Below are 23908 nucleotides of genomic sequence, written 5' to 3'. Positions count from 1 at the left end.
TGCCGGGCAGCCTCTGAAAGTGGGCACAATGACCCCTCTTGGCCAGGACAATGTAGGACAGTTCCTTCCTTTCTGTTGGAAGGGGGTGACACTTCCCAGGGACTCTCAGACTTACCTCATGCTGGACCCTGTGATATTTTCAGGCCCAGAGCATCGGGCCAGGACCCAAGAGAAGCTCTGCATTTCACAGACCTTTGATCTCTAGAGGACACAGAACTCAGGCCCAAACAAACGGGCTTTGGTCATGAGTGGACCAGACATTAGGGCTGCCTCGGACTCTCCTGATGCCCCAAGCCCGTGCATGTGCTCACGGGGATGGGACACCTTCGGCTCTCGGATCCCCTGCCTGCTCACGCTCTCCTGTCCCCTGGAGAGTGGTGAGTCTGCTAGTACCTGTTGGCCCCGTGAGGGAGTCCTGTCCAGCACCTTCCACCTCTCTGTACCCCGTGGTACCCCTGGGAGCATCTGCACATGTCTGGTGCTAAGGGCGGAGTGTCGAGTTGGCCTCAGATGCCACACCAGTTTGTCTACCTTATGTTTTAGGCAGCCATCGATCGAGCTCCACAGACTTGCTTTTCTCTTTTCGTCAAAAGAGAAACGTGATGATCATATTTTTATTTATTTTTTTTTAGAAAAAAAATTAACTTGGGAAAGGGGAATACAAGAGGATTTGGGTCCACTGTGTGCCGGGCAGTTAGATCCCAAATCTCAACTGTCCTGCAGTGCATGCCACAGGTGTCACTCCAGGGGCATGTGTCAGCATAGCACTAGAGACAGACAAGACTGCAGGATCTTGGAGCTGCCGGCTCCAGGGTCCATGCTTTTCCTACACAACAGAGGGGCACAAAGATCTACTTCCAGACCATGGAATGGTGTGCATCATTAAAAAGAAATGAGCTGTCAAGCCACGGAGAGACGTGGAAGCAACTCCAGTGTTCAGCCTGACGTGAAAGAAGGCAGTCTGACTCGGCGTGCTGCGATTCCAGCCCCATGACCTGGGGAGCAGCACAGCATGGAGACAGCCTGCAGACCAGAGGTTGCCAGGGTGGGCGGGGTGGGACCCATAAGCAGAGCACACAGGCTCTGCCAGATAGTGACATGGCAAACGAGTGTCACTGTACTTGTGTACAACAGTGTAGCATGCACAGTACCCAGAGGGAACCCGAATGTCATCTGCAGTCGTTGGGTTAGAGTGATGTGCCCATGTGGCACGTTGATAATGGGGGAGGCTGTGTGTTTGGGGCAGGGTAAAAGTGGGAGATCTCTGGACTTTTTACTCAATTTTATGGGAACCTTAATCTTTAAAATTAAAATCTATTAAAAACTACATAAAAACCCAGAAGGGAGAATTGGTTTGGAGAAGACACTTATTTTTCTCTGAACCTGGAGATCTTCGCATCGTGGATCGGTGTTCTCTGCTCCACCTCAGTCTGAGCATTGGCCTCTGGTCCTGGCCGACTGAGCAGAGGCAGCCTGTGGGCAGTCTTGGCACCTCACCAGGACTGTGCCTCTGTGTTCAGAGGACTCAGCCCTGAACCAGGTGATGAGTTCCCGGATGCCTTCAGGTCATCATCAGTCAGAACAGGAAGGTCTGGCACATTGTGAGTCTGTAATCCCCCAGTCCACCAAGGTTCTGGGAAAGACGCTGGCTGTCCCCTGGTGACCAGCTAGACTCTGATTTAGGAGACAGACCCACCCTTTTTTTGTTGTAGGAAAAAAGGGGACAGATTAACTCCAGGTCTGCCTTTTTATTTTAGACCCTGAAACTCCATCTTCTATCATTTTTAGTGAACTATTTTATATTATAAAGTCATGATGTTTTTAATGTATGATTTTTTAGGTGTCTACCTTCTCATGGGTGGAGGTGAGTGAGAGAGAGTGAGGAAGCACCCAGGCAGGGGAATCCTTGAAACCACCTGGAGCCCTTCCCCCAGGTGGCTGCCGGCCTCCCTCCTCCAGGTGCACATGGAGCTCCTGGGACTTTGGCTGGCAGCTCCCGTGGGCTGTGCAGGGCTCTGGGGGTCCCACTGCCTGGGGTGCACTCTGCTCACTTGGCCAGGGAACACGTAGGGCCAGGGAGAACTGCCTCCCCTGAGTACCGCTGCATGAACAGGTGGAGTCATCCCACAGGTGCAGCCAGGTAAGGCCACGTGTACCACCTGGAGCCTGTCTTGGGAGAAGGGAGGAGGGCCATGAGGGAAGACCAGGCTCGTGGCAGGTCCCTCATGTGGAGGCCATGGAGAGAGGGGGGCAGGGAGCCAGAAAGACAGAGCCCATGACCAAGGCCAGGGCTGTCCTTAATGTCATCAGTCACAGGCAGCTCTATGAGTTTCGTTTGCTTTCTTTCCAGTGCCGAAGCTGGTGGGAAGAGACCCCACAGCGCTGCGGGACTTTAGGCATTCCTAAGTGGTTCATCACAGAGGGCTTCTGCGGGCTGCTGTTGTTTCTGTCTGTACCTCCCACGTCTTCCTGCCTCTGCCCCTCACACAGGGTGCAGAGGACAGGGAGCAGAGGCACAGAACCATCCTGTCACAGGAATAACCTGAGTCACATGCTTTGCAGACCAGCTCATGAGCTTGGTTTCTGTCTTATTAAAATCTTTGAGCTTTGAAAATGCAGTATCTAAGAAAGATGCAGGAGAAAGTGCGTTTCTAGATCCACCACCTCCTACTATTAGGCTCCAGCTGACGTGGGTGGTAATCCAGGGTTGGATAAAGCCTTCCCAGAGCTTTGGAAAGATCAAAAGCCCAGAAGCAGCACGTATTTTGAATGTGCCCATCAACTTTGACAGGCTTCCTGTCTTCTGGCGCTGCTGCTGCTGCTGGAGGGCGGCACGTTCTCCCCTCCTCCCTCCTGGCTGCTGGAGGAGCTCTGCCAGCACATGGACCTCCACCAGGATGAATTTGTGCAGGTAGGAGAAGCTGTGCTTCAGTGCATCAGTGACACCCTCTGGGACCTTTTGTGCCAACAACTTGGCTCCATTGAAAATGCCTGTGACCCTGGGTTGAGTTAAGATAACCATGGTCCACCAGGTCTGCGGAAGAGCTCCCTCCTGGCCACTGCTCCTGGAAAGGGCACTCTGTCCATCCCTGGTGCATTCATTTCAGCTGCCCCTGTAGAGATGACCAGCAACTCTGTGGGGCTCTCTTGCTTTGGCCCCTCAGGTGGCCCACTAGCAGTGCCACGTGGCCCCTGGCAAGGTCCAGACAGAGCTGGGGCCCAGAGAGCCCTGGACAGTTGCTGTCAGCCTTGTCTGTGGTGCAGTCCAGGGAGCACTTGGTCTCCTCTCTTGTCACCTTCCTTCCTGCTTACTCCCCACACAGCTGTGGGCACCTGGCGCAGGCATGTGAAGAAGGGGAGGAAGGAGGATGAGGAGGAAGGGAGAGAGGCGGCCAGGGAGCAGAAGAGGGAGGGACGAGTGGGTGACAAGGTGCAGGTGCCTGCGGTGCCCACCCTCTCACTGGGTTGCTTCCCTCCCCCTTCCCTCTACTCTGCCTCTTGTGCCCTCCCTGGGCATCTGGGTAAGGAACCGCTTCTGTGGCCACCGACCTTGCCTTCTTTGGCAAGAGAGGGGCTTACCCTGCTCCTCACCCCAACCCTCAGAGTGCTCATTCCCAGGAAGGAGGAAGCACCCTTCCAGGGCAGGCCTGGGGCCGGGGAGGAGGTGAGTGAAGGTAATCTTGTACGGAAAGACCCCACCCCGGCACCTGAGTGTCACCTCTCAGCTCACTTGACCTTTCCCTTAAATTCATATGCAACTTTCTCCAAGGGTCATTCCCCACGGGTCTCCAAGAACTGCATTCTTTCTTCAAAATCATTGCTTAAACTGCCATTTCAACCTTGATGGTGACCCTAAGCCCAAAGCCACCCATTCCCAATGGCAACCCTAAGCCCCAAACCACCCATTCCTATGACAACCTTAAGCCCCATGTCACCCATTTCAATGACAACCCTAAGCTTGATGCCACTCATCCCCAATGGCAGCCCTAAGCCCAAAGCCACACAACTCCTAATGGCAATCCTAAATCTAAGCACCCAGTGCCACCTGCTCTGCATGAAGAACTTCAGAATTATCCAAATTTTCCAGGATTCTACTTTAAGCCAGTTGTGTTCTAAGTTCTTATTGAAGAATGCATCCTACTAACTATACTGTTTGTCAGTGTGTACCTAAGCAAGTACTTGGCTTTTAATCATGTTTTATATTTTTATTAAAAGTGTCTAATGGGACCCATTTTAGAGATGGAGACAGTGAGGCTCAGAAAAATGACACAGGCCCTTCAGCCACCCAGGGAGAGAATGAACAGATTCCTAACGTCATGTTCTGAATCTTCTGGAAGGACCATGGAGGTTTTTAAACCAAGTGATCCATCATCTTTCTGCAGCTGCCTGATAGCCAGAGTCTTCCCATCCCTCCTATCATCCTGGCTGAACTGGGGAATGATCCGAAGAAACCCACCGTGTGCTTATATGAGCACCTGGATGTGCAGCCGGCTCAGGAGAGCGAGGGGTGGCTCACGGACCCCTACACGCTGACGGAGGTGGATGGTCAGTGACATGCTGACTCCTCAGCACCTTGCTCATCTGTGGATAGAGCTTGCTCACAGAGGTTAAGAATTTAAAATGTGACTCTTTCCCCAGGCTCCAGGTCTTTCAGTGTCACGAAGAGTGAATTGAAGAGGCGAGGATATAGCTCAAGGGGAGAGCACTTGCCTAACACATAGGAGGCCCTGGGTTCAATCCCCAGCACTCAAAACAGCAACTACTAATAAAAGGGTGAACAGAAGCCTAGGGTGTAGCTCCATGCAGGAGCATTTGCCCAGTATGCACAAGGCACTGGGTTCCATAGTTGGTTCATTGGGGCTGATTTTCTTTCATTTGAAAAAGAAACTAAGAAGTTCTGTGTCCCTGAATGGGGCCCTTGGGTGCTGAGGAAGACATTTATCTAGGTGAAAACTTTCCTTTTTTTTTTTTTTTTTTAAATACAGGAATTGAACCCAGAGGTGCTCAACCACCCAGCCCAGCCCTTTTAATTTTTTTTTTTATTTTGAGATGGGGTCTTGCTAAGTTGCTTAGGGCCTCACTAAGTTGCTGAGGCTGGTTCTGAGCTTGGGATCCTCCTGCCTCAGGCTGCCTTAGCTCCTGGGGTTACAGGCGTGCACCACCACATCCAGCTTCCCTTTCCTTTTTATAAAATGAACTGTTTCCTTTCATTAGGACAGTATAATTATACATCGTAGCTGACTTCAGTTTGACAAAATCATACATGCATGAAATTTAACTTACCCCACTTCAGTTCCTGGTTCCCCCTTCCCTCCCCTTCTGTCTCCCCCATTCTCATTCCCCTACTGGTCATCTTTTCACTGGTTTACTTATTTTTCATGGGTACTTTATAGACAAACATGCACATGGAATTAACTGGTGTATTTACACATGCACATGGTGTGATGCTGTCAGATTCATCTGCATTTCCTCCCCTTTCCCATCCCTCCTCCCTCTATCTCATCCTTCTACTCCACTGATCCTCCCTTTACCTTTATGATATACAGCTCCCTCTTTCCCCTTATTTTGCTCTAGTTTCTGCATATGAGAGAAAACATTGACCTTGACTTTCTGAGGCTGGCTTATTTCACTTAGCAGGATGGTCTCCAGTTCCATCCATTGACCAGCAAATGCCATGATTTCAGTCTTCTTTATGGCTGAGTAAAAATAACAAGTATAACTTGTATTTTATACAGAAAAGAAGAAAGGCTGATAGAGACATACATACTTTTTCCCATTATCCTATCAATTGTAAATTCCCAGAGCACATGGCCACACCATGTGCTGCTCTGCAGAAACCTTGGCTTCCTTAACAAACTTATTATTACTGCTGAGGCCCCTGGAATCCATTTATTTAAAACTAGCCTATTCCATCTGACTAGCTGTTGACGATATTGTACATAAGAAATCACACCTTGCAATTTCAGAGGAAGATTTGTGCCTGGAATATTAGAAAGTATTGTTAAAATCATGGCCCATGAAATCACATTGGTTTTTGACTCACTCAGCTTAGCAGACGTGTCCATGCATCATTTTTAATTTTTTTCTCCTATTTTAAAAGAGTAAAAACTGTATGGACGAGGATCCGTAGACAACAAAGGCCCCGTCCTAGCTTGGATTCATGCTGTGAGCGCCTTCAGAGACCTAGAGCAAGTAGGTGGCCAGCTGCGTGGACGGGGGAGAAGAGGGTGGTGATGCCCACTGTGTCCCTCCTAAGCTTCAGTGTGTGACCTGCTTCCCCCAGCATCTTAGGAGGTGGCACTACTGTTACACCCTTCTACAGAAGAGGAAGGCTTGGGAACTTAGGGAACGTACTCGGAGCGGCCCAGCTGGTGCAGTGACGAGCTCCCAGCATGGGTTCCAGCTGCCTGTCAACCACATTAGAAACAGCAGACACCGTGACGAGCCTGTGGCCACATTACTATCTGCTGTGAAGCTGTGAATTGTCTTTTTCTAAACTCTTTGTCTTTTTTTTAACCTTCTTTTCCTTCATATCATAGAGTATGATTTTTAATAGATGTGTACGTATCTTTTTAAAAATGTGTTAGATATTTTGTAAGTGATCAAGGCAGAAATCTCTGCCTCCTGACAGTTCTGTCTGAATCCTTCCCCCAACAGCTCAGATTGGTGTTAGGAAAGGAAGGCGGGGAGCAGCTTTGAGGGGTGAGCCCACTCTTTCTGGCCACTAGAGGGCATCAGTGGTGGGTCGAGGTTTGTGTCTTTTTTTGTTGTTTTGGTACCAGGGATTGAACCCAGGGGCGCTCAACCACTGAGCCACATCCTAAGCCCTTTTTAAATATTTTGGTTAGAGACAGGGAGTTACTTAGGGCCTCACTAAGTTGCTGAGGCTGGCTTTGAACTTGTGATCCTCCTGTCTCACTGTGATTACAGGTAAGTGCCACCGCGCCTGGCTTGGTTTGGTCTTTAACTGTCTCATGCCTTGCTCTCACAGGATGGTTTTGTCTTCAACCAGCATTTCCTCCTAAGGAATGTGCTTAGACTCCCACTGAGATCAAACCCAGCCACGTGGCTGTGGGCGGTGACTTACTCTCTCTGGGCTCTGAATTCTGTTCTGCAGAAGTGAGTCACTGATTTGGACTGTGCCCTCCGCTGCTGCTTGACTGCACTCAGATGTGGCCTGTCTGGATGGTGCCAGCTGAGGCAGGGAGACTGGCCTCCTCACTCCCCACTCCGGGGATGTGGCCACCTGCTAGTGAGGATCTCTGCACTGTTGCGGGGCCAGCTCTGTGCTTAGGGAACCTGTGAGGAGAGGAATGGCGTGGGAAAGGGAGGACACTCACCCCAGCTCCCAGGGAGAGCCTCCTGCTAGCTGCTCCCTGGTGTTACAGTGGGGGATACTGAGCTCCAGGCCTGGCCAGAGGCCCTGGGGCTGAAGGGCAGGCTCCCAGCTCCTGGGGACTGCTGCCTCACCCTCCTCCACGCAGGAGGAGCTCCGGGACGGGCCCAGATGGCCTCAGCACTCCAGGAGCGTCTCTCCTCTGCCCGCACCCAGCTCACTGGGTGCCCATTACTCACAAAGATTCCCAAGTAGCTAATGTTGATGTTGTTGGGTGTGGTGAGGTCACAACAATGACAATGTTGGTTTCATGGGTGGTGGGACCTGCAGGGATTTAGATTTGATCCCACGAAGCATTTGTTCTGGTGCAGAAGGATTTTATGGTTTGGAGCTAACTTTAGAAATCCACAGCCTCTCTCCCTTCCCCTCGTCTTACATTACTAATTGCATTAAGCACTTTCAACAAATAAATACTGAAAAAGAAAATGGGGCCCCTTTGTTGGGTTCATGGGCAAAAGAGAAACTGGCTCCATTCACAGAGCAGACCCCGCTGGCCCTTCCCCAGAAGGGAACTGGTACACAGTGCGGAAGCAGAGGAGGTTGGGGTTCAGCCTTGGGGTCCATCTCGCCTGTGCTGGGGAGAACTCAGAGGAGGGCTCAGTCTCGGGGCCCCTTCCCACAGGGCGGGCCAACACAGGCCGCGCGGAGCAGCGAGCCCTGCCCAGGAGCCCAGGCAGAAAGCACCTCTCCCACAGGAGGCCCAACAGAGCAGATGCCAGGGCTTCTCTTGCAGGAGTTTATTTTCTCCTCAGACATAAGCCAATGAGAAGGGAGGGGACCACTCACCCCTTTATCTCACGGAGAAAGACAAGGGCAGTAATTAGAACGTTTCTGCTGGGTCCTGCTGATCACTCCAAAGCTGTCTTTTTACCCGCTGCACCCACTGAACAGCCCTGTGGCTGTTCCACCCTCTTTTGTGGCTTCTCTCCACCCTCTTCCTCACTCACCTGCCTTCCTTCCTTTCATCTGGATGCCGATGTTTATTTTAAAATCCCTATATAAAGGTTTGATTTGGTTTTTAAATTTCAATTCTGAAAATTACATAAATATAACAAAGAAAACACAGGAAATATTCACTACCTGTGGACAAGTCCCTGTTCTCTCTGAGCCTCATGTTGCTCATCAAGGGGAACAAGGAACAGTTTTCCTGAGAAGATTAACTAAAGAAACATGTGCAAAGGCTCTGTGGTAGGATCTACCCTTCCTGAGGGCCTCTTTTCTTCTTGCCTACAGAGAACTTAATCATACCTTACCTCCTGGGGCTATCTCACTAGCGGCAGAGTTGGTGTTAATATTCATATTTCATGGGTAGAGAACTGAGTGACCTAGAAGTGACATGTCTGAAGTTTCCTGAGGAACACAGCAGACCTAACCTGAACTTGACGGCTGGCCCACTTGTCCCCCAACACTTAGTCACTATTGGTTTGGTTTATGTTTTATTAAATGTGGCTTGCCAGCAAATTCTCAAGATTTCCAACTATGTCTCAGTGATTGTGTGCTCTTGTGTGTTAATAAAGACCCTCTGAACATTTCAGAACCTCAGCACTCCTCCTTGAGATGCTCAGAGGGATATTAACACGTTAAGTAAATCATTATCCCCAAAGGCTCTTATCAGCAGGACGACGAAGGTCACCGATGTTCCCACACACCGCCCTGCGTTTGTGGATCCCTGGAGCCAGTCCACCCGAGGACTGAGGAGCATGCACGTGTGCGTGGATCATCCACCCAGGGTCCCTGTTCCAGTCCTCCCAGCCTTTGCTGTGCTCTAGCAAAAGACCTTGGTCTCCTCTCTTAATGCAGCTCTCTCTCAAAGACGTGAAGCTGTAAATTATACAGAGAAAAAGGATCAAAACTGGATGGGAAAGGGGGCATGTTGTAAAAATTTTAAAGGAGCTGTTCTGTGCCCTAATATTAACTAGAGAAAAGCTCAAGCTCCTTTTCGCTGCAAGATCAAAGCCTTTGAATAAGTTAAAAGGCAGATTGAAATCATAGCTGAAAAATAATAGGCACTGGAAAGATTATCCTGAGGCTTAATAATCTTTCAAAAGAAAGAAGTTCTCATTTGCCATATGCAGAAATGTGAGGGCAGAGGGCGATGTGTAACTGAGAACTTTCTTCAAAAGTTCCTTTCGGGGAGAAGGAGGAAAATGCTGCCCTCCGAGCTCGGTAAAGCTCCATGCTGCGGATGCTGCTTTTTCTCTAGAAATGTCTTCCTCAATTCCATATGAGAGCATTAGAGGACAGGCCACATGGAGAGACTCACTAGGCCTCACCTAGCATTTCCCTCCACAGTTTAGGGTAGAAGTCTTCCTGTGAACAGAGATGCTGGAAAGGCAGATGGTTCATACATCGACTGTAAATGAGAATTCAAAGAGCCCAAGTTGAACACAGAGGAATCCTGGGTGTTTAGACAGTGGGCAGGGCAGGCATGGTTTCCTTCTCTGTGTACCCAGGATCTCCCTGTGAATTCCAAGTTCATCCTTGAAGGGATGGAAGAAGCTGGTTCTGTTGCCCTAGAGGAACTTACCAAAAAAGAAAAGGACCGGTTCTTCTCCGGTGTGGACGACATCGTGATTTCAGATCATCTGTGGCTCAGTCGGACGGAGCCCGCGCTCACTTATGGGACTCGAGGGAACAGCTACTTCCAGGTGGAGGTAAGGGTGGGAAAGGAGCACAGAGAGAGGTATTTGGGGCTGTGGACAGGAGGGAGGAAACTGTTCTGGGAGGAAGAGGAAGACAGGAAGCTCTTATCTTGCATACAGCCTGGGGGCAGGGGCTGGGGGTCATAAAGGTCTTAGGGTTTCAGGATACAGTTATGAGCTCTCCAAAACTTGGAGAAGATGAGGCTTACGTGCATTTTTTTCCCCCTGGAGAGGAGAGAAGATTGCTAGGGGTTTGTCACTCATAATCCCAAAGGACTAGTAACCATGCTTGTGGACTGTGGAGGCAGGAATAGCAGCCCACAGGGTAGACTTCCTAGGTGGAGGCTGGGAATGCTATAACACTGCCATGGTGTGTGTCGGCCAGGTCTGGTGGTTACCACTGGGGTGTCCAGTTAGGGTCTAGGTCCTCAGTGTCCTGAACAAAGAATGGAGCAAGACACACAAAGGTAACAGGCAAAGTATAGACTTACTGAAGGTGAAGGTGATACTGGTGTTGAGAACCAGGTTTAAGCCCTGTTTCCCCTGGTGCTGAAAACGGACACCCAAGGAACACAGGGCAAGCACAAAAAGTTTTATTTAAAGGATAGAATGGGGTTGGGGTGTCCTCCACAGAGGAGGAGGGGAAGTGCTTTGCAGGCATTAGCACTTTATTTCCTCTTAAACCAGCCCCCCGTCTTCCTGACCCAACCATTCTTTACCTCACCAAGGGTCCCCCGTCATCGCCAAAGTCGGCCTTCAGTTCATCCCCTCCCACCATCCCCAATCTCCTGGCCCCCAGCATGTTGCCATCACGCCATCCGATATTCTGGTCTGACCCATATGTTTCTTCTTTTCCCTTTTCTATTGATACAGGCAACCTGTGATCAGGCATATAATTTAGAATCAGAGTTCCTCCTGGCTAACTGATTGATGATTTAGCCACTGTGTTCTGTTTTCTCATATAACAATATGTAGACTTATGAATTGACAAGACTATTTAACCCAGGCAGTTGTGAGACTCGAATGTGATGGAGCAGATGGAACGTGGTGCATTCTCTGCCTCAGGGCATTTACTGCTAGGAGATACAGGGGTCTATAGAGATGACCCGGGAGTGAAAGGGAAGCAGGTAGCAGGGACGTCTTATTCCAAACTCTTCCAGGAAACTTGGCTATGAGAAGGAGGAAAGATGGGTCAACAGCTGGAGGGAGCACAGAGCCCCCGAGAGCCCTAGGAGGCAGTGGGAAGGGGGAGCAGCAGGGACCTGGGAGAAAGGTGGGGCATATTAATGAGAACAAAGGCCTTGAGGAGACGGGCCGAATGAGATCCTGAGCTGAGGAAGGCGTAACCTCTTCTGCAAGGCTAGAAGGTAGGTAGAGAGAAAAGTTATGCAATGTCTTTTTTTGTTGTTGGTCTCCATTTTTTCCCCTGCTGAGTAGGAAGCACGTGCACCTGCAGAGAAGTGACAGTCTGAAGTGGTTGCCATGGGGATGGGAAGAGGACCCACCAGAGCAAGAAGCGCCAGGCAGTGTTAGGGTGGGTGGCACCTGTCCCTGGATACCTTGCCACATCTGTGCTCAGTAGCTAGGGCCAGAAAAGGCCCAGGAGGGTAAGGTTGACCTAGGTGAGGGTGTTCCAGATGGGTGTGATAGAGGGCAGAGGGAAGCAAACTAAGGTGTGGGCCCAGAGAGGTGATAAATCGTGGCATTTAGGTTAAGAGGGGAAGATAGACAGGAAATAAATAGGTTGGAAAATCTTGGAAGGGTCAATTAACTGAATGTCCTGATGAGGACCAAGACCATTGGTAGTAAAGTAACGTGGAAAGAGAGGGGGGTGAGAAATTGGGATCAGAAGGAAGGACGAGGCAGCTTCAGGTTTTGGAGGTGACACTATAAACTCCAAAGTGCTCTAGTTAGTGTTATTTCCTAATAAAATAAAGTGACCAAACGGAAGACTCTTCTGGCAGCACATTAGGGATGGATTGGAGCAGGAGAGGACCAACTGGTCAGCAGGCACAGGAGGGAAGGAAATGAAGAGACGACTTAAAAATCCAACTGGCAGCTGATTGGGTTTGTGTACCTAGGAGAAATCAAGCTGGTAGGATGTAACTGTAGCAGAAGATGTTGAATTCATTTCTAAATCTACCGAACTTTAGAAACTAGAAGCAGTGTCCCACTCAAGTGGAACACACTGTAAGCGACCAAAACTTCCAGGTCTGGGCTTAGATAAAAGTCAGACCTCAGCAGGGAGTATGGAAAAGATGGAGACAGGAAATGATATCTGGGAGACCTCCAGGTACAGAGGAAGAAGCATCAAGGGTGGATCTTTAGAGGTGGGAGGAACAACAGGAATTATTGGAAGGGACAGCAAGAGAATTGCCTACAGGCAGGAAGGGACTGAAGAGAAGAAAGTTCCTCAGAAACCAAGGGAGGGGTTCTTCAGAGGTGATTGACAGTATGGGCTGAAGCCAAAAAGAAGTCAGCCGTAGAACATCAGCGATCTGGCCGAGGAGAACCTGGTGATCCTGGTGTCAGTGGAAGGGTAGGGGATTGAAGTCAGCCTCCGGGGATTCAGGAAAGAGTGGGAAGCGCAGAAGCAGAGATTGGCAGAGTCTCCAAGTTACATGACTGAGAAGCACAAGCAGCGTGGTCAGGTCTGAAGGTCGCCTCGCTCAGTCCTGAGGGACACCACTGTTGCATGCCTGCCACCAGGCAGGACCCAGCGGGTAAGTATATCCTTCTCTTTTACCTATTTCCCAGGTGAGATGCAGAGATCAAGATTCTCATTCAGGAACCTTTGGTGGTGTCCTCAGCGAGCCCATGGCTGACTTGGTGGCTCTTCTCGGTAATGCCTTATTTCATTTCCCCCTTTAAGCATCAAATAATCTCATCAAATTCAGTTCCGTTTGACTCTCTTCACCTCCCCTTCAGTTTCTGAACCAGCTCTGGAGTGGGTGTGGTACGCAGGAACACGCTGCCTCAGCTCTCTCCCCTCGGCTGCACCTTCCCGAGGCACAGAATTAAGACCATGCCATTTCTTCCCATGGACTCAAACTCCTTTCTTGTATTGGATATTATGACACATCCAGCCACCAGTAAGGAAAACAGTGAGGAGACCACAAGGACCAGGAGACGAGGACCATCTCTGACTCCCCCTGAGGCTTCCCACACACGGGTGGGAGAGGGGCGGTGGTCCCAAGCCAGCAGCACCACAGGTCCACCTCAGCAGAGCAGGCATAACTTTTTGACTGCAGATAAATCAACAAAATGATGACCAAAGGGAAAGCCATCTCACAGGTGAGGCCCTTGACACTCTCCCAGCAGCCTCTTGTGTCCCACCACAGGAGGAGCTATGGCAGCCCGCCCCGGCCCAGGGGGCCATGCATCAAGCAGGCGGGTTCTGGGTGGTTGTGACTAGTTGTGTGCCTGCTCTGCCACAGACCAGTTCCATGACATTGGCAAGCTACTTAAGTTGTCGAGGTTTTGGTTTTCTCATCTGCAAACAGGCATAATCCTAGACTTGCCTAGGAAGTGTGTTTTGAGGGCCCTGGAAGAGACCCACAGAGATCACTTCCTGTGGTGGCCGGAACAGGATGTCTGCAGGAGACTACTGATTTGCCAGCCTGAGGGAGCAGCTCTGACCTTCCCAGGGATTCTAGAGATGGTGCCAAGCATGCCAGCCTGCTCGGCTTCGTTTTCCAAGGTTGCTGTGGCCCAGACTGGCACAGGGATGCCAGTGTGTCGGCTGGCAGCACCCAGCATGGACCACTGCTCCCCATCTCTTGTGGGCAGACTGATATGTGTAAGCAGAAGGTTTTTCTCAGGAAGCCAGTTTGTTCAGGCTTGATCCCGTGGTGGCTCTTCCCTGCATCACGGCTGCCCATGGTGGATTCTCCGGAAGCCAAGGAGGCTTCAGCTTCAGGACCCTCTCTTGCTGGCACTGTGAGGCACTCCTGGGCATCGAGACTGTTTCCTGTGGGCAGTTTTCAGGGCAGCGTGGTCTACCTCCTGAGAATTTCCACCCCCATTGGTGGAGGTAGCTGCAGAGACTCCATCAGTGCCCAGGTCCTGACTTCAAGGGCAAAGAGAGCAGGAGGGGAGGGGTCAACTCTTAATCCAGCCAACACACTTGGTGTGAAAGCGCTGGGTGAGAACTAGCAGGGGCAGAATTATTTCTGCAGAGCAAAGACATTAACCAATCATCAAAGGAGACAAGGACCCAGCAGCACCCCACAGCTCTCCCTCGTCAGATTTCTCTGCAAGGGAATGAGAGGGAAAGGAAAATGAGGAAATGCTCTATGTCCACGGGCACCGTTACCAAGCTGGTAGTTGGAGAAGGGCTGTGCTGCATCCTGAGAAAATGGAATCATGATTTAAAGTGAAGCTGCTGACCACTTGTTGGGAAAGATGGTCCTGTGCAGACTGAGGACATGGCTGCCACCCTCACAACTGGCAGAGTTGGGCAGCACCAGCTGCAGTGTCGGGGCAGACGTCACCGTTTAAGTTCAGAGTATGAACATGAGCATCCTGGCTCCTGGGGGCACTCTTGGCAAAACACTGCCAGGTTCTGTGTCGTGTTGGGCTACAGGGACTATGCCCTTGGTGTCCACTCATCCTTCCAGGTTTAGCTGACAGCCATGTGGCCTCATTGGCCTCCTGGTGACCCCTGTGCTCCTGTGTAGGTCATTCCCTGTCATGGTTTGCACGTGAGGTGTCCCCCAGAAGCTCCCACGTGAGACGATGCAAGAAGTTTCAGAGGAGGAATGATTGGGTTGTGAGAGTCTTGCCCCAATCAGTCCATCAGTCCCTGATGGATTAACTGAGGGGTACCTGAGGCAGGTGAGCTGAGGAGGTGGGGCTTTGGGCTGTGGCTGGGGTGTCTATTTGTATCTGGCAAGTGGAGACCTCTCTCTGCTCTGACCATCACGTGAGCGGCTCCCCTCTGCCACACTCTTCTGCCGGATGCACAGCCTCACCTCGAGCCTGAGGAATGGAGACACCGTCTATGGACTGAGACCTCTGAAACTGTGGGCCCCCAAAGAAACTTTTCCTCCTCTAAAGTTGTTCTGGTTGAAACTTTCAGTCACATCAGCGAAAAAGGTGCCTAAAACATTCCCCATTCAGAGCTCCCCTCCTTGACCCCATGAACCCTGGGCCTGGGTCTCTAGGCTGGACCGTGGGCAGGGTCTGTGTCTTAGGCCTTCCCACAGCTCTGCCCTGACCTAGGACACAGGAGGCAGAAATGCCCCAGGGAAGACTGGTGATGGCATTATTGGTGGTGTTCTGATGGTTTTGGTGACAAAGAGAGAAGGTAGGCAGCAAAGCCTTAGCAGCCAGTCCCCGGCCCTCGGCAGCAGCTTCTTTAGACTTGAGTCTCACTCAGGGGTTGGGATGGCTTACTCCATCTACAGTGCGTCCCCTGGGTCAGCGGGGGTGCGGTAACACAGGACTCACAGCACAGTGGCCCGCGGCACATCCTGTAGCGCGGTCACAGAGGGAACATAGTCTGGGGAAGCGCAGTGGGACCAGGAGAGGGGCAAGGAGGGGTTGGTGGAAATGGTGGAATTCCTCCCCTTCCCCTTCTGCTGCCGTGGAGACTCAGTCCTCAGGCTGAGCCTCCTGTGGCATTCTCAAGGTGCCGGGAAGCCCACTGCTCACACCACCCCTGCCTGTGGGTGCCGGCACGCATTCTCCTGGCTTTTCTGTGTCGACACAGAGCCCAGAACCCTGGCCACCTGTCTGCTCGTGTGGTTCCCGTGGTTCCTCTGTGGTCAGAGACGGTGCCTCATTGATGGAAGGCAGGGTCTTGTGTTTCCGCACGTCCTAGCCTTGACCAGTAACTAGGTGTCCGTGCACAGGTGGCTCAGGGGCTGAAGATGAGCTTGGGACTGCTCACCTGAGCTAAGATCTTAAAACGTAGTTTTCTGTGTCATGTTCCTCCCCCAACATGGTCTTGGAGTCACAGTGAGAATATGAAATGTGTTATTTGTGAAGTGCCTTCACTTGAATAAAAGTCCCTAGATGAACTGAGGGTGAATGTAGCTGCCCCGAGACATTTTTGTATTATCTATATCAATCTATTTCCTGGTTGAGTATTATCTTTGATAGGTGTTTTCTCCAGACAGTGAGCAGTGTTTACTAAATCTCAGCATGTGCTTCCTTCATAGATATTTGTTGATGATTTTTTATTCTAATTGATCCCCAAACTTTTAAAAAATATTTTTAGTTGTAGATGGACATAATACCTTTATTTTGTTTATTTAGTTGTTTTTTTTTATGTGGTGCTGAGGATTGAACCCAGTGCCTCACACAAGCTAGGCAAGTGCTCCACCACTGAGCCACAACCCCAGCGCCCCCACCAAACTTTTTAATAAAGAGCAGTTTAGTGTATATACTTATTTATAATAAAGTATTTTGTATTTGTCATGGAGTAGACTTCAAGGATATTATGCTTTTGATTAAAAAGAAGTATTATATAATTCATGGGGGTGTAGGGAGAGAGTTGAGAAGGGATGATAGAAATTTTCAGTTTTTCATATTTACGCATATACATATGTACATGTATACATATATGTATATGTTTTAAAATATTTTAAATGAACACATTACTTTTGAACTCAGGATAAGAGAATTTGAAAATTAACCTTGTTTATGATACAAACAATATAGTTGAGAACTTGCACCTGACACAGGTGAGCCTCATCTGATTTAATCGATTGCAGACCCACGATTCCAGCCCTGCCTTTGATCAGGTGGACATAATAGCACACTTGACTCTGGCTGAGTCCACCTGGTGATCAGCTTTTTCCTCTGACCATTACCTCTTGAGTGTAATCGCTGCCAGTGGCTTTGGCTAGGTGGATCCGGGACAGTCAGGAGGCCGGCTGTCACCCAGGAGAGCTGGCTCACTCCAGTGGCACAACATCAGCACAGTCATCACTTCTACCTGCTTTGTTTCCTCTGTGCGTTTTGTAGGAAGCCTGGTGGATTCCTCGGGTCATATCCTGATCCCTGGAATCTATGACCAAGTGGCTCCTCTTAGAGAGGAGGGAAAAAAACTGTATGAAGCCATTGAAATGGACCTAGAAGAATACCGGAATACCAGCCAGGTTGAGAAATTTCTGTTTGATACCAAGGTACGGCAGCAGCCACATTTCCCACTGTGTAATTAGCACCAGAGGGCGCTAATCTGCACATATTAGAACCTAGTGATGCTGGTTCCTAGGCAGATCTGGACGTTCACAGCTCTTTCCTATGCTCTGCACCAACCAGTCCTGTTTCTGGGATCCAGTAGGCACTGGCTTCAGGCACCCAACCATGAACGAGGACTAACTACACAGCCATGCTTTTCCAAGGTAGTTTACTAACTTAGATCCAAGCCAGCCTGCAGCCCGGCTGCTGAGATTGGGAAGAACCTGAGTCTGCTCCAGCTCTAAGGCTAACAGGCATCCTGCCAGCCCCACCCCGGAGCCGCAGGGACTGATCTACAGGGCATGCTGCTTCCTCTGTGCCCTTGGGAAACCCAGAACCCCAGCCGTGGTAACTGGCCGACTTAGTTTAGTTTTTTGTTGTTTTGGTTTGTTTTCTCCTTCCCCTCTCTTTCTCTTTAAAATACTTACTAAGGTGTTTGGTAGCTATGGCTGATTCCTGGGGAAAGTAACAAGAGGGCAGAAACATGCTGGAAAAAGTGGGAGCGTTCACTGGTACGAAGTGTGTCTCTTCCTCCAGACTAAGTCTGTGGTGCCACAGCTGGAGAGGAAGGTGGCTCTGGCTCTGAAGAGGCCTTTGACGTCTTCTGAATGATTGTGGGACACAAGTGATCACTATCGTGATGGCAGATAGAAATTTATAATTGAATCAAATTTCTGAACAGGCCCTTTGTTGCCTATTAACAGCGAACTACAGAACCTGGGCAAAGAGAGGACCTTGGTAGTGGGTGGCGTTGTGGGCAAGGGAAGGCCACAGAGGAAGAGGAGCCCCGTGTCCTGAGAGAAGTCCGTTTGTGCTGCTGCTGCGGACACAGCTGAGTTAGGTGCTCGGACACGCAGGTGCTGCTGGGACACACAACCTAAGTCACTTGAGTGTTCTTGGATGCTTTTATTTCCATTTAGGAGGAAATCCTCATGCGTCTGTGGCGGTACCCATCTCTTTCTATTCACAGGATGGAGGGTGCGTTCGATGAGCCTGGAACTAAAACAGTTACACCTGGCCAGGTGATAGGAAAATTTTCAGTCCGTCTAGTCCCTCACGTGAACATGTCTGTGGTGGAGAAACAGGTAACAAATGTCCCTTGCTACTGTGCCTGTCAGTTCCTGAGTCCCGCACACCACAGTACAGTGAGCAGCCGGTTGTTACCAGGGAAGTATCATCTTTCTAACGAAAGAGCTGGAACAAATGTCAAGAACCAGCCTCAGCCTTATTCGGTAAACATCTCGTTCCTCAGTTATACACAACTGTAGCCGTGTGATAAATGACCATTTGGAGTTGTGGAGATGGGAAGCTTTTAAAAATTAGATGGGCGCTATAAAGGCAAGACTGGATCTGCCTGTCGATGAGCAGTGACTGCCCATGGAAGGATGCAGGCAGAAAGCTCAGGCCCCATCGTCACTTTTCCCTTGATGTCTGAAGTCAGCCGTTTGAAGCAGCCCCTTTTAATGAAGATATCATTTGGAAGGAGTGACATGTCTCAGTCACCAACCCATCATCACTTTGCCTCCAGTGAGTTTAACGGAGCGTGGAGAAGCCCCAACCTGACCCTCAGTGGCTCTTCTTCCCATCATCCTCTTCCACTGTCTGCTGGGCACTGATTACCTTCCCTGTGCCCTTCCCTCCGCGCTTCCTGGCCCAGGGTGCATGGCCCCTCTTTCTACAGCTGCACCCCCAGGGCCGGGTCTTCTGTGGCTTGTCCACAGCACCTGGACAGTCCTGGACATTTGCTGAAGGAGTGACTGGAGGGGAAGTTCAGGATGGCCCTCCCTGGGAGGAAAGAGGCCCGGGGAGGGAGGTGCTGAACTCTCTCCTTCACAGTCTGGCTTGGCATCGAGCCCTCTCTTCAGAAAGTTCCCCAGATATTCACTCGAATGCTAATAGATCCCCACACAAGGACATTCCAATCCCGCAGTTGTATCATGTTTCACACTTTTCTCAGAAGTTACTAGAACACCACGAAAGTATCAGACGCTGTGGGTAAGAATGGGGTGGGGACAGGCGAGGGGCTTGCAGGGAGAGGGGAAGAGCCAAGTGCAGCCCGGGGTGGAGCCCAGAGCCTCTTCCCAGGGCTGAGAACCCTGCCCTCTGTGTGGCACCCTCTGGAGTTCCCGTGTCAGGTTGGGATTTCAACCGATTCTTGAATGGGAGACTTTGTCCCCTGGGTGAGCGGAAACGGACGTTCCCTCTGACGGTGGACACATTGCCTTCTAGGTGAAGCAGCACCTTGAGGACGTGTTCTCCAAAAGAAACAGCTCTAACGGCGTGGCTGCTTCCATGACACTGGGACTTCGGCCGTGGATTGCAAACATCAGCGACATGCGGTATCTCGCAGCAAAAAGAGCCATCAGCAGAGGGGGGACCATAGATGTTCTGACTTGCCAGTTTACAGTGGAACCAGGGGGTCCTGCCTGTGGGACAGAAGCAGGCACTTCTGAAACTCCGGGGTTGACTCTCCTTTGCGTCTACCACCTATTATTGAAGGTGCCCTATGCACAGAGTGCTTCCTACCACTGTCTCAAGCGATCCAACTGCCTTCTCCATTTCACACAGGGGGAAATTAGGGGTTCAAGAGACTACGTAACTTGTTGAAGGGCACATATCTCAGTGGCAAAGCCAGGGTACCAGTTCAAATCTGGAGACCTGAATTTTAGGGAAAATGAGGGCCCAGAAAAACTTGAAACCCTCTTGATGCAAAGATCATGGAAATATTGGCCAACATACAAAAATCCTTTCAAAAACAGACTAACCCATATGAACGAAGGAAAATCCTTTGAGTTACAAATGAAAGAGAAACCACAGTCTGGTGGAATAGGCCAGCAGACATACTGCCCTGCGGGCCTCTGCTCTCCCTGGGCAATAAGAGGCCAGCGCTGCGATAGCCTCAGGCCAGCAGGAAGCAGGGAGTTGGACAGAAACCCCCTGCACAGAGATCAGAATCCCCCAGAGCCCTGTTCAACGCTGTGTGTGGCAAGCTTGACCTTCTGGTTTTTGTTCTGGATGAAAACAAAGTCTCCCCTGAGAATTTCTAAGCATGGACCCATTCCCAAATGTGTTGTCTTTCATTTCTGCTTTGGGTGTGGACCTCCTGACTGATGCCAACGCCAGACTGCCCTGGAGAGACACAGCCCCACGGGGGGCCATGAGAGATATCCAGGGAAGGGCTTCCTGGAGATGGACTTGTTGTACAAAGTCAAAACCCATGAGAAACCCAATGCCAGTCCATCCAGCTCCGAACCAGTGATCTCACAGGCCTCGATACTTCTCCGGAAGGCAGCATGGTTTTGTTTGGCGTTTCCTGGGTGGTGCTTATTTTAATTCTATGTTCTTCAAAGTCCTGGGCAAGACATATATATGATGGGACAACAGAGGGAATATGCCTGGGCTTTGGATGCCAGGACAGGAGGAAGAAATATCTAGTCTCGTTGGTTTCTACTGCAAGAGGAACAATCTGCCAATTATAGCAAAATGGGGGCCCCTAAACATGGGGAGAGTTTTGGGTGTCCCCTAAAGAAAGCTGGGCAAACACTGGCAAGTGTTAATATAGATCTATAGCCCAAAGCTATAGGTGGGGCCTGAGGCTACACTACTCTGAGAGGTAGAGCTGGAATTTAGAACCCAGAGCTCACTGCAGTCCTAATTTCCCAATGGTATTATCAGTTTAAGAGGCATAGCTATGAAAATTAGAGAACAAGTCCAACACTTAGAGCCACATTTCTCTACATCATAATTCCTACTGCCTCAATTTAGCAGGTATTTTATTAATAAAAATTGAGAGAGAAGAGGAAGAAGAGTTAGGAAGGTGGAGAAGTTGAATATTATGCCAGCTGAATAGAAATGTGTGTTTGAAATGTCAAGGTTAACGGCCATGAAAAGATCCCACATGCTCCTGATGAGTGCTCCTTTTGGTCAACTGTGTGTGACCCAGTTCTGCTGAGAAGGCACATCACTTAATTCACTTTCACACGTTGCTTTGTGATTAAGAAAGAGGTAGCATATTCTCTTTCATTTCTTTGTTTTAGATTTTATTGCCGGTCAATCACAGGTAGTTTGTTCTCTGAGCTAGAGGGTTTGAAGTCATCTCTGTCTAGAACTGAGGGTAGCAGTTGAAACTATTTGATGTGATCCTTTGAAAATTGGGAGAAACACTGTGACATTCAAGTGAGAGTGGAGGACAGATATTTGTTTGTATATCTGTTACCAAAAAAATTACCCAAGAAAGTCCCACTTCCATAATATTTAGTTCATGAAGAAACTCTTAAAGTGGGCACATTATCTTGTGTCTTGCCCACAATTCATGACCTCTTCCAATGACAACAAAATATCAGGCCATCCCGAATTGAGGAGCATCTTACCAAACAACTGATCAGTGGATTCTTAAAGAAGGTCAAGATCACAAAAAACAACAAAACATTGAGAAATGGTCACAGGCTAGAAAAGATGAAGGAGAAGCAATGATAAAACACAGTGTGGGACTCTGCACTGGGTGCTGGGAGGAGAGGAGGAAAGACGGTGGGATCTGTGAAGTTTGGAGCAGGGTTCAGGACAATGTCAGTTTCCGGATCATGATCATCGCACAACAGTTGGGTGTATTAACGTGCTGGAAAAGCAGAGTTAGGGATATATGGGACTGCTTTCTGTACTATTTTTATAATTTTCTAAATTCTGAACTTTTTAAAAATTAGTTCAAACAAATTCAAAAAAAGTTTTTGAGTATGTAATTGTAAAGAAGGATTCCACAGGTTTCTTCTTGACTGCTTCGTTCATTTTAGAACACAAGTAGCTGATATCAAGGAGCTTACTTACCCTGGCCCAAAGCTAATGTTAAAAATGAGAAAGAAAAAAAAAGAAAAAGAAAGATAAAGCAAATATCCCATTTGAGGTTAGTAGGGTCAGTCCTGTTATATATTCCACTGCTTTCTCTTTCTTGTGTTTCAGTGTTTGGAACAGAACCAGATATGATGCGGGATGGGTCAACCATTCCAACAGCCAAAATGATCCAGGACATCATTTAAAAGAGCGTGATGATGCTTCCACCGGGGGCTGTCGATGATGGGGAACACTCTCAGAGTGAGAAGATCCACAGGTCAGCAGGTCCCTGTGTGGACTGGGTCCCGCTGCACAAGCCCAGGGGTGCATGTGGTCAGGCCCCCTCTCCTTAGGTGACAATGGAGAACCCCATGTGGGTGGCTTAAGCATCAGACATTCGTTTTCTCAGTTCTGGACGCGAGGAAGTTCTGGGTGAAGGTGCTGGTTGATTGGGTTCCTGGTTAGGGCTCTCTTCCTGGCTCTAAGACCACTGCTTTCTTCCTGTGTCCTCACCTGTTGCAATCGAGGGGCGGAGGAGAGAGAGAGCCAAGGAGCCAATGAGCTCAGGTCTCTTCCTCCCTCCGCGGGCACCAGCCCTGGGGATTACGTTTCACCCTGCTGATGCAGTGACCTTCACCGGTTTCTCTAAGGTCCCACTTCCAAATACAGTCACATTAGGGGTTAGGGCTTCAACAGGAGAATTTTGGGGGTCATGACATTCCGTCCATAACAAAGAATATTTAGGCATGTTTGACACAAACCTCCTAAGTCTCCTATACTAGTAAGAAACAAGAGCATGTGTGGTTCTGATATCCATGTCATGTCAATCATAAGAAACCAAGGAAAATGAACTTTTTTTTTTTTGGATTTGGGCCCAGGACAGATTCCCATCTTCTTAATAATAATGCCATTTCGACACAGGAATCATCAAGTGCCTTTCATTCTGCGATCTCAGTATAGTGTCCAACACTTTAGATTGAATTTAAAATATCGATCTTCCTGTCTAAATGGTAGAACACTTTTCTTCCTTTGCTTGGTCATGATAACAAAGTTTCTCTTTGTTTTTTCTTGTGTTAGGTGTAACTACATAGAGGGGTCCAAGTTGTTTGCTGCCCTTTTCCTGGAGATTGCTAAGCTACATTCAGGACAGTAGAAACTTCCAGTACTACCTGACCCACTGACAGATCCCCTCTCACACCCCTTAGCAGAGATGACATCTGAACATCCAAAGAAATGTTGATCCAATCAATTATGTTTCCCCTTTCATTTGAAATGCCTTGGGACCTTTGAACCAAGAATACAATATTTGGGAGACAATGGAAATGGTTTAACATGTGATTTAAATCACTCACCTTTCCAAAGTCCCAGCTGCCTTCACCTTCATTTCTCTGAGTCCTGTGCAGTAGTTCCAGGACAGTTCTTCAGTGAGTGAGACTCTCACCTTGCAATACAATGGGCATAATCCCTCCACTTTGCTTTCTAGGTTCTGAAACACCCATGACACATAATTGTTCCACCCAGTGATTGTTAGCACTTACATCACTGTTGCTCTGACCACAGTTTCCTTTTATCTTATTAATAAAAATGTTGATCTCCACCACTGACTACCATGATTTCCCTGTGGGTTCATTTTTAGAGGAGTTACTAAGGCCTGGTGCTGTTTTAACCCCTTTCCTCCCCTTCATTTATTTTCTCTTGCTTTGTGAAAAGTTCTGAAGCTGAAATGATTAAGATTCATACCCTTTGCTATTTGGGATTCCATGTGCAAAGAAGAGTTTTTCTCTTATTCTAAGCTTCTTTATCTTCACCGTGATTGATGCCATCTAATCAGCTCCCCTGCCTCATATTCTTCCCACCC

The 23908-nt window shown here is 49.2% G+C and overlaps 1 protein-coding gene across 1 annotated transcript in view; it reads left to right on the top strand.

Moving 5' to 3' along the window:
- Cndp1 (carnosine dipeptidase 1) overlaps positions 1–23647 on the top strand; it is a 41393-nt gene extending 17746 nt beyond the window's left edge. The window contains 10 exon segments of the mRNA XM_078029878.1: positions 2792–2911; positions 4383–4556; positions 6103–6192; positions 9850–10050; positions 12796–12880; positions 17011–17171; positions 18147–18320; positions 19465–19594; positions 22177–22327; positions 23128–23647. Of these exon segments, the coding sequence (XP_077886004.1) occupies positions 2792–2911; positions 4383–4556; positions 6103–6192; positions 9850–10050; positions 12796–12880; positions 17011–17171; positions 18147–18320; positions 19465–19594; positions 22177–22327; positions 23128–23203 (1362 nt within the window). The 3' untranslated portion in view covers positions 23204–23647.
- The last annotated feature ends 261 nt before the right edge of the window (positions 23648–23908 follow it).

This window comes from Ictidomys tridecemlineatus, chromosome 13 (genome assembly GCF_052094955.1).
Source record: "Ictidomys tridecemlineatus isolate mIctTri1 chromosome 13, mIctTri1.hap1, whole genome shotgun sequence".
In the NCBI taxonomy this organism is placed as follows: Eukaryota; Metazoa; Chordata; class Mammalia; order Rodentia; family Sciuridae; genus Ictidomys; species Ictidomys tridecemlineatus.
Note: the sequence above shows the minus strand (reverse complement) of the source record. Positions and strands in the feature narration are given on the sequence as shown.